General features: G+C 46.8%; 1 protein-coding gene across 1 annotated transcript in view; it reads left to right on the top strand.

Annotated features, from left to right (window-relative positions):
• The window catches only part of LOC149432274 (protein scribble homolog), a gene marked incomplete at its 5' end in the record, with an annotated part of 151,174 nt that overhangs the window by 95,639 nt on the left and 39,136 nt on the right, over positions 1-16,399 (top strand). The window contains 6 exons of the mRNA XM_089665299.1: positions 169-312; positions 3,217-3,333; positions 8,970-9,158; positions 11,626-11,745; positions 11,827-11,883; positions 15,629-15,685. Of these exons, the coding sequence (XP_089521425.1) occupies positions 169-312; positions 3,217-3,333; positions 8,970-9,158; positions 11,626-11,745; positions 11,827-11,883; positions 15,629-15,685 (684 nt within the window). The remainder of the gene's footprint in view (positions 1-168; positions 313-3,216; positions 3,334-8,969; positions 9,159-11,625; positions 11,746-11,826; positions 11,884-15,628; positions 15,686-16,399) is intronic.

Here is a 16,399-nt window from a genome sequence, read left to right on the forward strand (position 1 = left end):
TTCTATCCCTTGTTCACCGCGCCATTTATAAATGGACCTTGGTAGACCACTGGTTAATATTATCTCTTGAAGGGGACTTGGCATCATTTCACCCAAATGTGTTAGTAATTAAGCATCAGCTGTCCCGTCCTTGCAGCCTTGTGACCCTTTGTCCTCTCTGCCTGGCAGGTGATCCCTCGTGGAGTGGCCGCTCGAAGCGGGCTGAAGGTGGGTGACCGGATTTTAGAGGCAGCTGGAGTGGATCTGAGACATGCCACCCACCAGGAAGCTGTGAAGGCCCTGCTCACCCCAGACAAGGACCTGCGACTTCTGGTGAGAAGAGATCCTCCACCCACAGGAATGCAGGTACCAAAGCACACGGGACCACCTTTAATCCTACTCTGCAAATACAGGGAGTGATGTTGGTTAACATCATCACCTGCCTCTTCGCTCTTTTCTCTGCGGTCTGCACTGTTACACCCAGATAATAGTCTGTTGTGGAATGTTCGTTCCTTTGGAGAATAAATGAAGTTACTAAATTACATCAAATCAAAAATCACTGCGTACATTTGTAACTTTTGAAGGAATATCACTACACTGCTTCATTCATATAGATTCAGGTATTAGGCCTTCACACAGGCGTACCACAGCATGTCCCCGTGTGAGGGCCGCTTTTACCCGCATGGGGATGCTCAGGTGTCGTCTCCATCCCTTTGCAGGCATTTCCATTCATGTCAATTGAGACTGCATGGACACAGCCACTACTCCCAATTTGACATGGGTGTGGGTACGCAGCCACAAACTATGTTTAACCACTTCCAGTCCGGACGCTTTCACCCCCTTCCAGTCCGGACGCTTTCACCCCCTTCCAGTCCGGACGCTTTCACCCCCTTCCAGTCCGGACGCTTTCACCCCCTTCCAGTCCGGACGCTTTCACCCCCTTCCAGTCCGGACGCTTTCACCCCCTTCCAGTCCGGACGCTTTCACCCCCTTCCAGTCCGGACGCTTCCCCCCCCCTTCCAGTCCGGACGCTTCCCCCCCCCTTCCAGTCCGGACGCTTCCCCCCCCCTTCCAGTCCGGACGCTTCCCCCCCCCCTTCCAGTCCGGACGCTTCCCCCCCCCTTCCAGTCCGGACGCTTTCCCCCCCCTTCCAGTCCGGACGCTTTCCCCCCCCTTCCAGTCCGGACGCTTTCCCCCCCCTTCCAGTCCGGACGCTTTCCCCCCCCTTCCAGTCCGGACGCTTCCCCCCCCCTTCCAGTCCGGACGCTTCCCCCCCCCTTCCAGTCCGGACGCTTTCCCCCCCCCTTCCAGTCCGGACGCTTTCCCCCCCCCTTCCAGTCCGGACGCTTTCCCCCCCCCTTCCAGTCCGGACGCTTTCCCCCCCCCTTCCAGTCCGGACGCTTTCCCCCCCCCTTCCAGTCCGGACGCTTTCCCCCCCCTTCCAGTCCGGACGCTTTCCCCCCCCCTTCCAGTCCGGACGCTTTCCCCCCCCTTCCAGTCCGTACGCTTTCCCCCCCCTTCCAGTCCGTACGCTTTCCCCCCCCTTCCAGTCCGGACGCTTTCCCCCCACTTCCAGTCCGGACACTTTCCCCCCCCCTTCCAGTCCGGACACTTTCCCCCCCCCTTCCAGTCCGGACACTTTCCCCCCCCCTTCCAGTCCGGGGCAATTTTCAGCTGTCAGCGCTAGCACACTTTGAATGACAATTGCGCGGTCATGCAACACTGTACCCATATGAATTTTTTTAGCATTTTTTTGAGACAGATAAAGCTTTATTTCGGGGGTATTTATTCACCGCTGGGATTTTATTTTTTTTTTCCTATGTAAATGAAAAAGTCCAAAAAATTAAAAAAAAAAGTGTTTTTCTTATAAAATTTTGCAAATATTTCATCATAAACCTTGGCCAAGATGTATTCCGTTATCTTTTTAGTAAAAAAAATAAATAACCCAAATTAGTTTATAACCAAAAATTATAATTTTTAAACATTTTTTTTACTTTTTTTTTTTTTTTTTATATTATTTGATTTTTTTTTTTTTTGTACATACTGTCACCCTAGCAGTACAGTGTCTCCATGGTGACACTGTACTACTTGTGGGGGGTGATGAAGATTTTTTTATTTTTTTTTTATTTTACACTGCTTGCTTTTACACCCATAAAGGCTGTAAAATCAATCATTTCTCCATCTCTCTGGCTGCATTTTTGCAGCCATTGAGAACTACTGTGTAAGCTGTGATTGGTCACAGCCTGTCACATGGTACAAGGCTGTTGTGAATAGCCCTGTACCATGTGATCTCTGTGATCATTCACAGATTTTACACATAGTAAGCAATGATGTCAGAAGTGACATCATTGCTTACTACTCTGCATGTGATCACTGATTGGCCAATCTGCGATCACATGATCGGGACCTCACGCAGAGGTCCCGTACGACGATCGGTGTTCCACTGTGTCTGGAGGACACAGCGGGCACCGGATCGCGGTGCTATGCCATCCCAGGGAGTACACAGAAGCAGGGGGCGGGGAGGCCGTTTATAACCCGACCCTGCACTGCCACCGTCTGGCCGTTTATATACAACGGCCAGATGGGAGTTGGTTAAGTTCAGGGCCCTGCACGTGCACCGAAACAGATATCAAATTAGAAGCATCTGCTGTGTCCCAATTGACATGAATGGAACTGCCTGCACGGGAATGCATGGAACACCTGTGCAGGTAAACACAACCCTCGCGCAGGTGTTCGCTGCTGTCCCGCCGTGTGAATGAGGCTTTAGTGAGGTTCTTAATGAAAAACAAACATATTTATTTATATATTATAAAAAAATGAAATGTATTCTGTGCTAGAAATTCCAAGATGAATCCCTATTTAATTTTTCATGTCATAGACTCCAGACAGGTCGGACTTTTATGCAGTACACACCGTTGCAGTTGTGAGCTGTGAACAGGGCACATGATGCATTCAAGACATTCTATAGAACCTGCATTAGGTGGCTCACTGCTTCTTAGTTGTCTTTGTATCAGGGGCGGACTAACAACTCATGGGGCCACCGGGCAATAGGCGATCATGGGGCCCCTGTGTCCTTGCCCAAACTCAAAAAAGCCTATAAAAAAGGTACCAGGGCATCTCATGGGGCCCTCTTCTGACCCCGGGCCCTCGTGCAGTGTCGAGTTTCCAAATGGTCAGTCCGCCCCTGCTTTGCATCCATTGCCGCGTCTGTATTAATGACCAGTTTGTATTCTGTAGGAAATCTGTATCGTGAAAACACCAGGAGAGAAGCTGGGGATCAGTATTCGTGGTGGAGCCAAGGGTCACCCTGGAAACCCCCTCGATCCAACTGATGAGGGAGTCTTCATCTCTAAGGTGAGTGCAGTTTACATTACATGTACTGACAACCAACACTTTCTGACTCTAGTGTGAATCTTTACCCTAACTAGTGTGAATCTTTACCCTAACTAGTGTGAATCTTTACCCTAACTAGTGTGAATCTTTACCCCCTCTAGTGTGAATCTTTACCCCCTCTAGTGTGAATCTTTACCCCCTCTAGTGTGAATCTTTACCCCCTCTAGTGTGAATCTTTACCCCCTCTAGTGTGAATCTTTACCCCCTCTAGTGTGAATCTTTACCCTCTCTAGTGTGAATCTTTACCCCCTCTATCTAGTCTGAATCTTTTCCCTCTCTAGTGTGAATCTTTACCCTCTCTAGTGTGAATCTTTACCCCCTCTATCTAGTCTGAATCTTTACCCCCTCTAGTGTGAATCTTTACCCTCTCTAGTGTGAATCTTTACCCCCTCTATCTAGTCTGAATCTTTTCCCTTCAGGGAGCTGCATTTCCTGCTGGGTGACCAACCCACACAAGAACTGCACAGTTTATTTTTAGAATTATACATTTAGAAAGCTCGGACATATTCCACAGTGACATACAGGTATTTCTGAGACTTTCTCATCGTCCTGCATCATAGGAGCTTACACTCTAACATCTAAAGTTTGGGGATTTTGCCTGGCGCTTGTTCCGTGGCAGTTTCTGTGTGAAGGGCAACCTGAATCACTCTCTGGAGAACCGTGGTTTTCCAAGAGTGGAGTGTATTGGTCTGGAAGAAAAGATGGTCCATTTCTTGCTTCAGTACCCCTTCACTCTAGAAGTCTGAGTGGGTGGGTGGGGCTCTGGGTATCCTTTTCCTTTCCTGCGTGTGTTTTGCAGAGTGGGCTTATGGAGCTTTTCAGACTCACCGGGATTTTGATTTCGAGTCACTTTTTCTAATCTGTGTAGTAGTACATTATTGCACATGGAGTGCACAGGATTCCACTTGGGGGGAAAAAAGTCCTTCCTGTGCAGTTGGCGGTGTACAAAATTCTGGGTGAGGTTGGGAAAATTCAGGGTCCTGAGAAGGACGGGGCAGCCAGAGGCTTGGACAAAGGTGTTGAGGAATGTCAGGACCCCGTAGCCGCTGTATGTCAGTCTCTGGGTATGCGGCTTTTCCTTCTGTCCTTTCTCACCCCCTAGATTTTTTTATGACTGGATTTTTGAACAAAAGGCTGCATGTATGGGATAAATGTTTCATCGTTTCTTAGCCTGAGGGGGTGTTTAGGTAATGGGTAGATTTTGTGGTATGCTGTAATGATGATAATAGTAAAATATAGTTTGTTTGGTGTATTTAGTTCTATTTTTTTTTTTGGCAAAAAAACTCAATTTTGTTTCTGATACCCTATTCTGATGTAAGCTGGTTTTTGTTTTTCTTTAGCCGCTTCACAACCGCGCTATAGCCGAATGACAACTACAGCGCGGTTATCCAGTAATGGGAGGGCGTCATATGACGTCTTCCCAAAATGCGCCCTTCCGTGCGCGCCCAGCAGCGTGCACCTAGCGATCTCTGTGTCCCACACGATGAGGTAAAAGGCCAATCACAGCGGCCTTTTACCACGTGATCAGCTGTGTCCAATGACACAGCAGCTCACCGACTAAATACAGTTGCTGGTTATCGGCAGCACTTTCCCCACGCTGTGTCAGCATGAGGAAAGTGCTGCCTATAACCGGCAAATGTCACAGAGCAGATCAGCACTGATCATCAGGGCCCTGCCATTCCCCCCCCCAGCAGTAGTGCCCATCAGAGCACTACCAGTAGTACCGCCAGTCAGTGCCGTCAGCACCTCCCATCAGTGCTGCCTATCAGTACCCATCATTGTTGCATATCAATGCCCACCAGTGCTGCCTCATCAGTGCTGCATATCTGTGCCACCTCATCAGTGCCTATCAATGAAGCCTTATCAATGCACTCAGTGAAGGAGAAAAATTGCCTGTTTGCAAAATTTTATAAGCGAAACAAAGAAACTTTTTTTTTTTTTTTTTCTTCACTGTAGCTCAGAGAATCGGCTGTCACCAGAGGCAGACTGACCATTCCAGCACTCGGGCTCATGGGGCCCGGGGTCAGTAGGGGGCCCCATGAAATGCCCCTGGGACCTTTTTATAGGCTTTTTTTGACTGTGGGCAAGGACACAGGAGCCCCATGATCCCCTATTGCCAGCGGGCCCCATGAGTTGTCAGTCCGCCCCTGGCTGTCACTTTCCAGCTAAAAGAAGAAAAGTTTCCTCTTAGTTTATTTCCCCGAGTTAACAGAAACAATGTTTCTTTTTAGTTTGTTTCCTGAGATAAAAGAAACAAAATATCCTTTAGCTCCGGGGAAAGTGACAGCTAATCCTGTGAGCTATAGTGAAGAGAAAAAAAAAAAAAAAGCCGGCAATTGCATTTACAAATCGGCGCCGACATACACTTCGTATTGCGAAAAAAATGAGTAAACCGAGGCGTTCTCTTAAATGGATTTTCATTCCTAAACTTAAAATTATGTTAGCCGAGGCGTTTGTAAACCGTGGTACACCTGTATATATATATGTGTGTGTGTATCCCCCCCCCATCTATCTATATATATTTAAATATATATATAGAGAGAGAGAGAGAATCTCTCTCTCGTCCCAGATGGTAACCCCTTCCTGCCCAGTGTCAGTACAGTGTCAGTGCTTTTTATTAGCACTGATCACTATTTTAGTGTCACTGGGGTTGTCGGTGACAGTTAATCAGTCCCCCCCCCCCAGTGTCAAAATGCCCACTGCAGTCCCGCTATAAGTTGCCGATCGCCGCCATTACTATTATAAAAAAAAAAAAGAAAAAAATCCCAGTATCTATACCGCCATTAGTAGACGCTATAACTTTCACGTAAACCAATTAATTTACACGTATTGGGATTTTTCTTTTAGCAAAGACACGGAGCAGAATACATTTTGCAAAAATAAATAAATGTCCGTGCAAAAATATATATATAATATTTCAAACATAAGTCCTTATTTTCTCAAAAGGATTTTCAAAACAATGTTCCAAATTGTGCTTCCACCTAATCATCACGTGAAAAATAATATTGACCGCACTCACCAGATGGAGGTGAGTAATAAGCCTCATAGGGATCCTATAGCCCCTCAGGAGGAACTCAAATCGCCTTCACCCTGCTTAGATACAGCAATCGACTCCACTCTACTTCTCCACGGAATCCTCAATAGTGTGCAAGGAAAGAAAGGCGACATAGTGTAATACTGACACTCAATACCATATAAATCCATAGAATAAGGACACTCACATGTTTCATACAATAACAGGCCTTGTTTAATAGCCTCAAAGGCTTCAAAGGAACAAGTTTCCAAGTTTGGAAAATGCCCTGTGGGTGGGGCGAAACGCGTTGACGCACTTCCGGTCTGCCGTCGTCTTGGCCTATGTCACTTCCGGTATTTGGAACGCACGCCGATTTTTGCGGTTCAAGCAGCCATTTTTGAGGTGGAAAGCTGGTCATCCTCTACAGTGATCCTAAAAGCGTGAGATCCCTATATTTACAATTTGGAAACTTGTTCCTTTGAAGCCTTTGAGGCTATTAAACAAGGCCTGTTATTGTATGAAACATGTGAGTGTCCTTATTCTATGGATTTATATGGTATTGAGTGGCAGTATTACACTATGTCGCCTTTCTTTCCTTGCACACTATTGAGGATTCCCTGGAGAAGTAGAGTGGAGTCGATTGCTGTATCTAAGCAGGGTGAAGGCGATTTGAGTTCCTCCTGAGGGGCTATAGGATCCCTATGAGGCTTATTACTCACCTCCATCTGGTGAGTGCGGTCAATATTATTTTTCACGTGGTGATTAGGTGGAAGCACATTTTGGAACATTGTTTTGAAAATCCTTTTGGGAAAATAAGGACTTATGTTTGAAATATTACCGTATTTGCCGGCGTATAAGACGACTTTTTGACCCTTGAAAATCTTCTCAAAAGTCGGGGGTCGTCTTATACGCCGGTACACATGTTAGGGGGGCTGCGGCATTAAGTACAGGGGTTTGCAGGGGCTGACGTCTCTTACCTGGATCCAGTCCCACGACGATCCGGTCCAGGAAGCGCGGCGTCTCCTTCAGTTCGGCCACTGGATGTTCGTGCGGCTGCGCGGCTCCGCCTCCTCACCGGTGATTGGCCGCCAGAACTGTAGCTCAGGAAAGGCACACAGGCGGCCAATCACCGGCGAGGGGGCGGAACCGAGCGGCCCCGCGAAAATTGAGTGCCGGAGCAGCAGGTAAGTGCTCTGTGTAGAGGTGCTGCTGCAACCACATATGCTGGCTGCAGCAGCACCATACGAGAACAGGGTCAGCAAGTCTCAGTGGGAGGAATAGTGCCCCATCATTGGTGTCACTGATACCAATGATGGGGCACTATTCCTCCCACTGATACCAACGATGGGGCACTATTCCTCCCACTGACACCAACGATGGGGCACTATTCCTCCCCCCCACTGACACCAACGATGGGGCACTATTCCCCCCCCCACTGACACCAACGATGGGGCACTATTCCCCCCCCCACTGACACCAACGATGGGGCACTATTCCCCCCCCCACTGACACCAACGATGGGGCACTATTCCCCCCCCCCACTGACACCAATGATGGGGCACTATTCCACCCCTCACTGACACCAATGATGGGACACCATTCCTCCCACTGACACCAATGATGGGGCACTATTCCCCCCACTGATACCAATGATGGGGCACTATTCCTCCCACTGATGCCAATGATGGGGCACCATTCCTGCCACTGATACCAATGATGGGGCACCTATTCCCCCCACTGATACCAATGATGGGGCACTATTCCTCCCACTGATACCAATGATGGGGCACTATTCCTCCCACTGACATCAATGATGGGGCACTATTCCTCCCACTGGTGTGCATTGGAAGAGGGGTAGTCTTATACGGCGAGTATAGCCCAAACACTACATTTTAGCAGGAAAAGTAGGGGGGTCGTCTTATACGCCCAGTCGTCTTATACGCCGGCAAATACGGTATATATATATTTTTACACGGACATTTATTTATTTGTGATTATTTTTATTTATTTAATTTTTGCGCTGTTTTTTGTGTTATTTATTATTGGTGGTTTTCACTGGTGCACAGCTGCATAATTGTACGCTTTCTTTGATTGGCGCTGGGATTTTTTTAGTTTTTTTCAGAATACATTTTGGCCTAAATTTATGACGAAATTAGATTTTTTTAAATTTTTTTTACTGGACATTTTTAATAGCTAAAAAGTAAGAAAAAAATTTTTTCCCCTCCAAAATTGTCGGCCTTTTTTTGTTTATATCACAAAAAAATACAAAACGCAGGAGTGATCAAATACCACCGAAAGCTCCATTTGTGGGGAAAAAAAAGGACATAGATTTCAGTTGGGTGCGGTGTTGCATGACCATGTCAGTTAAAGTAACGCAGCACCGTATCGCAAAAAATGTCCTGATCAGGAAGGGGGGTAAATCCTGTTTAGGGCGAGGGGATCAACCAACCCCATAGTGTGACTGTCCTCTATAATGCTTTGTGTAGTTTTAGGTTTACTGTACTGTTCTTTAAAAGACAGCCAATTGTAGGGAAGGATCTGTTGCAAGTGTAAGTGTCTCTAGCTGATTCCATCTTTCCTGCAGGTCAGTTCCTCCGGAGCAGCAGCTCGAGATGGACGGCTGAATGTCGGCATGCGGATTTTGGAGGTGAATCAGCAAAGCCTGCTGGGGATGACGCACACAGAGGCAGTACAAGCGCTGCGTGGAGTAGGCGACACGCTCCTTATTCTTGCCTGTGATGGCTTTGATCCCGTCTCCACTAACTCAATTGAGGTGAGATGTCTGCCTAATTGTTCCTCTTTGCCCACGCACTAGCAAACTTCCCATATAGATCTTAACTCCTTGACGCCGACGTCACACAAATATGCGGTCTCACGGAACTGGGCTTTTTTTCTGTGGGGCCGCATATTTGCGTACCTGTCTTTGTGCTGGGAGCGCGCTGCTTGGCGCGCTCCTAGCACAGAGACCGCAGTGTCACTGAGAGCCCCCGGTCACGTTCTAACGATTGGGACCCGGGACTCCCGATTCCAGGTCACGTTCTAACGATTGGGACCCGGGACTCCCGATTCCAGGTCACGTTCTAACGATTGGGACCCGGGACTCCCGATTCCAGGTCACGTTCTAACGATTGGGACCCGGGACTCCCGATTCCAGGTCACGTTCTAACGATTGGGACCCGGGACTCCCGATTCCAGGTCACGTTCTAACGATTGGGACCCGGGACTCCCGATTCCAGGTCACGTTCTAACGATTGGGACCCGGGACTCCCGATTCCAGGTCACGTTCTAACGATTGGGACCCGGGACTCCCGATTCCAGGTCACGTTCTAACGATTGGGACCCGGGACTCCCGATTCCAGGTCACGTTCTAACGATTGGGACCCGGGACTCCCGATTCCAGGTCACGTTCTAACGATTGGGACCCGGGACTCCCGATTCCAGGTCACGTTCTAACGATTGGGACCCGGGACTCCCGATTCCAGGTCACGTTCTAACGATTGGGACCCGGGACTCCCGATTCCAGGTCACGTTCTAACGATTGGGACCCGGGACTCCCGATTCCAGGTCACGTGCTAACGATTGGGACCCGGGACTCCCGATTCCAGGTCACGTGCTAACGATTGGGACCCGGGACTCCCGATTCCAGGTCACGTGCTAACGATTGGGACCCGGGACTCCCGATTCCAGGTCACGTGCTAACGATTGGGACCCGGGACTCCCGATTCCAGGTCACGTGCTAACGATTGGGACCCGGGACTCCCGATTCCAGGTCACGTGCTAACGATTGGGACCCGGGACTCCCGATTCCAGGTCACGTGCTAACGATTGGGACCCGGGACTCCCGATTCCGGGTCACGTTCTAACGATTGGGACCCGGGACTCCCGATTCCGGGTCACGTGCTAACGATCGGGACCCGGGACTCCCGATTCCAGGTCACGTTCTAACGATCGGGACCCGGGACTCCCGATTCCGGGTCACATGATCGCTGTGATAGCCTCTGATTGGCTATCACAGTGATCAGTCACTATGCAGCCCGGCCCCCTTGTTTTGTCTCTCTCTATGAATGGAGAAGAGATATACATTGTATCTCTCTAACTCCTGGCATAGAGAGAAAAAAAAAAGTTAAATACTAAAAAATAAAAGAAAAAATAAAGAAAAATACCTAGATCAAGGTTTGATCCACTTGGAATTGGAGCAGCGCTGGGTGAGGCCATATACTCTTACAAGCATCGGGTTGGTAGAGAGGCGTCTCACATCTCTCACATCGGTGGTCCTGGATCAGTGTAATTAGATGCCTGCTTCCCCCTTCTCTGTGTTCAGGCAGGGAAATCGCAACACACCTCGAGCTTTGAGCTAGAATTTGGGAATATTTATTTTTCTTTATACAGGGGAGTGGGATAAACATGAGTGTGCAGTTCTACATTCAAAAAAGTATTAATAACCATAAGAAATACACATAAAAAAATTACATTATAAAAAATGATAATGTCCACATGTGCAAAAAAAAATTTTTTTTTTAATGCAAAATAAAAGTCTAAAAAAAATTATTTCAAAAGAATTTTTCATGTGATCACAAAAATAAATAAAACATGGGAGACTTTTTTGCGAATCCACCATCACCAACACCTCAAAAATACTGCCGCTTACCAGACATATATGACCCCACAATTAAGTGACGGTAAAAAAACGCAGGTATGGATATCCAAGTAGGATGGCGAACTCTGTAAATGCGGACTTAGAGTAATACGGTATACTTCATGCACTGAATGCAATTGGACGTCAGTAGAACCACTTTCACTGGATTTCCAAATCAAGATATAAGCTCCCAAAAAGTTACTCCAAAAAAATGGCTAAATGTAAACCTAAAATAATGAATTGAAGAGGACAAAATCATCCAAAAAGCAAAAAAGACTTCATGATGTAGTATAATAAACAGGATTTATTGCTTCGCAACGTGGTATTATATGTACATCAAGATATAATTAACACACCATGTCACCATAAAACCAAATGGTAAAGTTTCTAACCAACAAGATGGCCGCCGCGCTCCGGTGCATGCTGACGTCATGCGTACTGACTCCTCCCGAAGCGGAGTGGAATGCATATTACAAAAAAAAAAAAAAGGTGGTTAGATGTAAGTTTCTTTGCTCTTACAGCTCGTGGTGAAATGACGTCCATTTGCAGTTTTGTGCAGCCAGTAACACAAGGCGGCTGAGCTCTGTCCTGCTTCTCTCCGTAGGCTTCTCCTGGCGTTATCGCCAATCCGTTTGCGACCGGCCTTGGAAGGAAGAACAGCATGGAGAGCATTTCCTCCATTGATCGCGATATGAGCCCGGAAGAGATGGAGAGGTTGCAGAAGGTAGGTTACAGCAAGTAGGTCCTGTGGGGGTGGCCTGTGCCTCAGGAAGAGGACCAGCCGTGACTTTGTGCTCCTCTCTAGCAGGAGGTGGAGGTGGTTCGGGAGGTGAAGTGGGAAAGAGAGGACATGGAGAAAGTGGTGAGAACTTTCGTTCACCTCGTACCCTGTCCGTCATTTATGTGGACTTCCCTCCCCCCCCCCCCCCAGTAGATTTGTATGTGTATATATTACATCAGCACTGTCATCCACCATACCATGACGATTGTTGTGTCACTGCGCATTGTACAGGCTTATGAAGTATTTTATGTTCATTTTCTCTAAAGACGTTTCCAGCCATTCACAGCACTAGCCTTTCTGCATCCTTCCTAGTAATCCAGCTTCCATTTCTTAAAGTAGATCTAAAGCCAAAACTATTTTTTTTTTCAGTTCACATAGAGAAAATGGTTAAAGTGGAAGTCCAGCTATACGTCTAATCATCCTCAAAACTGTTCCCTCCCCCTCCTAACACCTATGCCAGTGGTTCTCAACCTGTGGGTCATGACCCCTTTGGGGGTCGAACGACCCTTTCACAGGGGTCGTCTAAGACCATCGGAAAACAAAAATATTTCCGATGTGTAAAGAGCAGCTGCTGTGTAGAAAGCAGCTGCTGTGTAGAAAGCAGCTACTCTGGTGAAAGCAGCTACTGTGTTGGAAGCAGCAGTATTGGAGGTAAAACGACACTTCATGAATTATAATTACTGGGTAAATAATTTTATGGTTGGGGGGTCACCACAACATGAGGAACTGTATAAAAGGGTCGCGACATTAGGAAGGTTGAGAACCACTGACCTATGCTGACTAGTCTTGGTTCGGACAATGGGGCTAAAACCTGTAGCTGTAATGTCAACCATAGGCTTCAGTGGCCCATCCGTTGTTGGCGCTCCCTTCTCCCGTGAAGCTGTGGTGGCTGACACAGGGGAGCTGATCACGTGACTGGACCAGAGTGACCTGAAAATTTTGTAAGTACATACATCTTTCTTACACAGGTTAGTTAGCATAGGTGTTAGGAGGGGGCAGGGAAAGGTTTTAAGGCTAGGTAGGTGTATAGCCGGAATTCTACTTTAACCCCTTCCAGTCCGGACACTTTCACCCCCTTCCAGTCCGGACACTTTCCCCCCCTTCCAGTCCGGACACTTTCCCCCCCTTCCAGTCCGGACACTTTCCCCCCCTTCCAGTCCGGACACTTTCCCCCCCTTCCAGTCCGGACACTTTCCCCCCCTTCCAGTCCGGACACTTTCCCCCCCTTCCAGTCCGGACACTTTCCCCCCCTTCCAGTCCGGACACTTTCCCCCCCTTCCAGTCCGGACACTTTCCCCCCCTTCCAGTCCGGACACTTTCCACCCCTTCCAGTCCGGACACTTTCCCCCCCTTCCAGTCCAGGCCAATTTTCAGCTTTCAGCGCTATCACACTTTGAATCACAATTGCGCGGTCATGGAACACTGTACCCATATGAATTTTTCAGCATTTTTTTTGAGACAGATAAAGCTTTATTTTGGTGGTATTTATTCACCACTGGGATTTTTATTTTTTTTGCTATGTAAATGAAAAAGTCCAAAAATGTGGAAAAAAAAAGTGTTTTTCTTATAACATTTTGCAAATAAATAATATTTCATCATAAATCTTGGCCAAACTTTATTCTGTTATCTTTTTAGTAAAAAAAAAAAAAAAAAAACACAAATTAGTTTATAACCAAAAATTATAATTTTAAACATTTATTTTTTACATTTTTATTTTTTTGTATTTTTTTTTTTTTTTTTACATACTGTCACCCTAGCAGTACAGTGTCACCATGGTGACACTGGACTACTTGTTGGGGGTGATAAAAGTTTGCAAATAAATAATATTTCATCATAAATCTTGGCTAACATTTATTCCGTTATCTTTTTAGTAAAAAGAAATAACCCAAATTAGTTTATAACCAAAAATTATAATTTTTAAACATTTTTTTTTACATTTTTCTTTATATTTGTCTTTTTTTTTTTTTTTTTTTACATATTGTCACCCTAGCAGTACAGTAACATTGTACTACTTGTGGGGGATGATGAAGTTTTTTTTTTTGTTTGTTTGTTTTTTTGTTTGTTTTTTTTACACTGATTGCTTTTACACCCATAAAGGCTGTAAAAACTTTCATTTCTCCTTCTCGCAGGCTGCATTCTTGCAGCCATTGAGAACTACTGAGTGAGCTGTGATTGGTCACAGCTGGTCACATGGTACAACGTTGTTGTGAATAGCCCTGTACCATGTGATCATTCACAGATTTCACACGTAGTAAGCAATGATGTCAGAAGTGACATCTTGCTTACTACTCTGCATGTGATCACTGATTGGCCAATCTTTGATCACATGATCGGGACATCGCACAGAGGTCCCGTACGACGATCGTTGTTCCACTGTGTCTGGAGGACACAGCGGGCACCGGATTGCGGTGCTACGCCATCCAGGGCTATTCACAACAGCCCTGTATCGTATGATCTCTGTGATCATTCACAGATTTCACACGTAGTAAGCAGTGATGTCAGAAGTGACATCTTGCTTACTACTCTGCATGTGATCACTGATTGGCCAATCTTTGATCACATGATCGGGACATCGCACAGAGGTCCCGTACGATGATCGTTGTTCCACTGTGTCTGGAGGACACAGCGGGCACCGGATTGCGGTGCTACGCCATCCAGGGCTATTCACAACAGCCCTGTATCGTATGATCTCTGTGATCATTCACAGATTTCACACGTAGTAAGCAGTGATGTCAGAAGTGACATCTTGCTTACTACTCTGCATGTGATCACTGATTGGCCAATCAGTAATCACATGATCGGAACCTCGCACAGAGGTCCTGTATGTCGATTGATGTTCCGGAGGACACAGCGGGCACCGGATAAGCTCCCAGGGAGCGCGCACAAGCAGGGGGCAGGGAGGCCGCTTATAAACAGCCACCTGACCCTGCACTGCCCCCGTCTGGCCGTTTATATAGAACGGCCGGACGGGAGGTGGTTAAAACGGGAGGTGGTTAAAACCCCCCCTTTTTTTTTTTTCGCCAACTGTCTCCCATTGGGGAAATTTCCCTCCTTTTCCAACACAAAATGATGTTAAAATGCCTGAGGTGAGAGAATCCCCTTCTTGGCTATCACCTGAACATTCAAAAGATTTTCCCTCTATTCCTGGTCCAGTGGCAACACAAAATGTTGGATTTTTGCTTCCGTTTAGTCCAATGGCAATGGTTAGCCGGATGAATATGCTGCATATAGCAAAACAAAACCTTACAAAGGTTCTAACCACCCTCCATCCGAAACCTACCAAAAAAAAGTTTGGGCTTTAGATGCACTCGGACTAATAGAATCATCCTTGGATTGTCTACACTTGATTAATGTCAAACATTAGGGTCACTCCAACCAAACGTGATTGTACACTTGGAGTGTCCCCGTCCCTTTCTTTTCTGCTTCATTGTCTCAGTGTTTCCAGCTCACACAATGTTTCTTGTTTTTTCTTTGCTGATCCTCTTCCAGCTCCCCAGTCTCCTGTACACAAAAACCTCCTCCATCCGCTCATTGCTGCCAGTGTGCCCATTCCCATCTGTTGTCCTCAGCTCCATCCTATGATGTCCCGCAAGCTTCCCTTCCCTGTAAATCCTCCGATGGTTGGGTCGCTTTAAGCTCCTTTTTTTTTTTTTTTTTTATTAGTCTGCCCAGCCCTCACTTCCCCTCTCCAGCCAGTGATCTCTCAGCATGCGATGGCCTGCATGTCGTCTTACTTTCTTGTGCTCCGTTTCTTTTCCCCTCTGCTCCTGCTCTGTGCATGGCTTCGGCTCCTGTGGCTCGCTCTGACTGTCCTGTCTCTGTCAAGGAGAAAATGCGCAGGGAGCGCGAGGAGGCTACGCGGCTCCTCGAAGAGGAAGCGAAGGTGAGAGACCTGTCCATCTGTAATGCCAGCATTGTGGCCTCTGTAGGGGAGTTTATATGACCTTGAGCTTTGATTCGGTAATGGACAGGCTGCTCAAGTGGTCATCAAGGGTCCATTGATATTTTGGCATTGCGGTAATGTGTGGCAGGGCATTTCAGTGCCATTCATTATAAATGGCTCCTCAATATACTATGGCAACACACATTAATTGCAGCATTAAAAATCAATGGTAAAAGTGAGCGCTATCCAAACAGCTGCTGTGCACTCCAGGTAACCAACACAAGCCTTAAGTAACAGAATAAATAGTGCAGCGCTAAAAAATTGACAAGAAGTATTCGCAATGATTAAAATATTATTCAATATGAACAGTCTGTGCAGTTGTAAAGTGCCAAGTGACTGGTAGACTCAATGGTGGTGCTCCGTGGGTAACAGTAGAATTGCGCACTCACTAGAAGTATAATAATAATACGTGTTATATATTATATCCAGAGGTATCCTCATCAGGTATAGGTCTGGTCAAATATGGTAGTCCTCCCTCAGGGTGGTCATCATCAGGTGCCCAGAAATCAGGGTTAATCAAATCCAGATAGCCAGAGGTTCCTGTTGAGGGGATGGATAGGGCTGTCTAACAGCAAGTCTTCCTCCTCTTGGCAAGGGCTCTGTGAATAAATATTCCTATCAGGGAAGGATTCCCATAGTGTAGTATTGAAAATT

This window comes from Staurois parvus, unplaced genomic scaffold, assembly GCF_062004578.1.
Source record: "Staurois parvus isolate SC_StPar_1 unplaced genomic scaffold, SC_StPar_1.0 ptg002175l, whole genome shotgun sequence".
In the NCBI taxonomy this organism is placed as follows: domain Eukaryota; kingdom Metazoa; phylum Chordata; class Amphibia; order Anura; family Ranidae; genus Staurois; species Staurois parvus.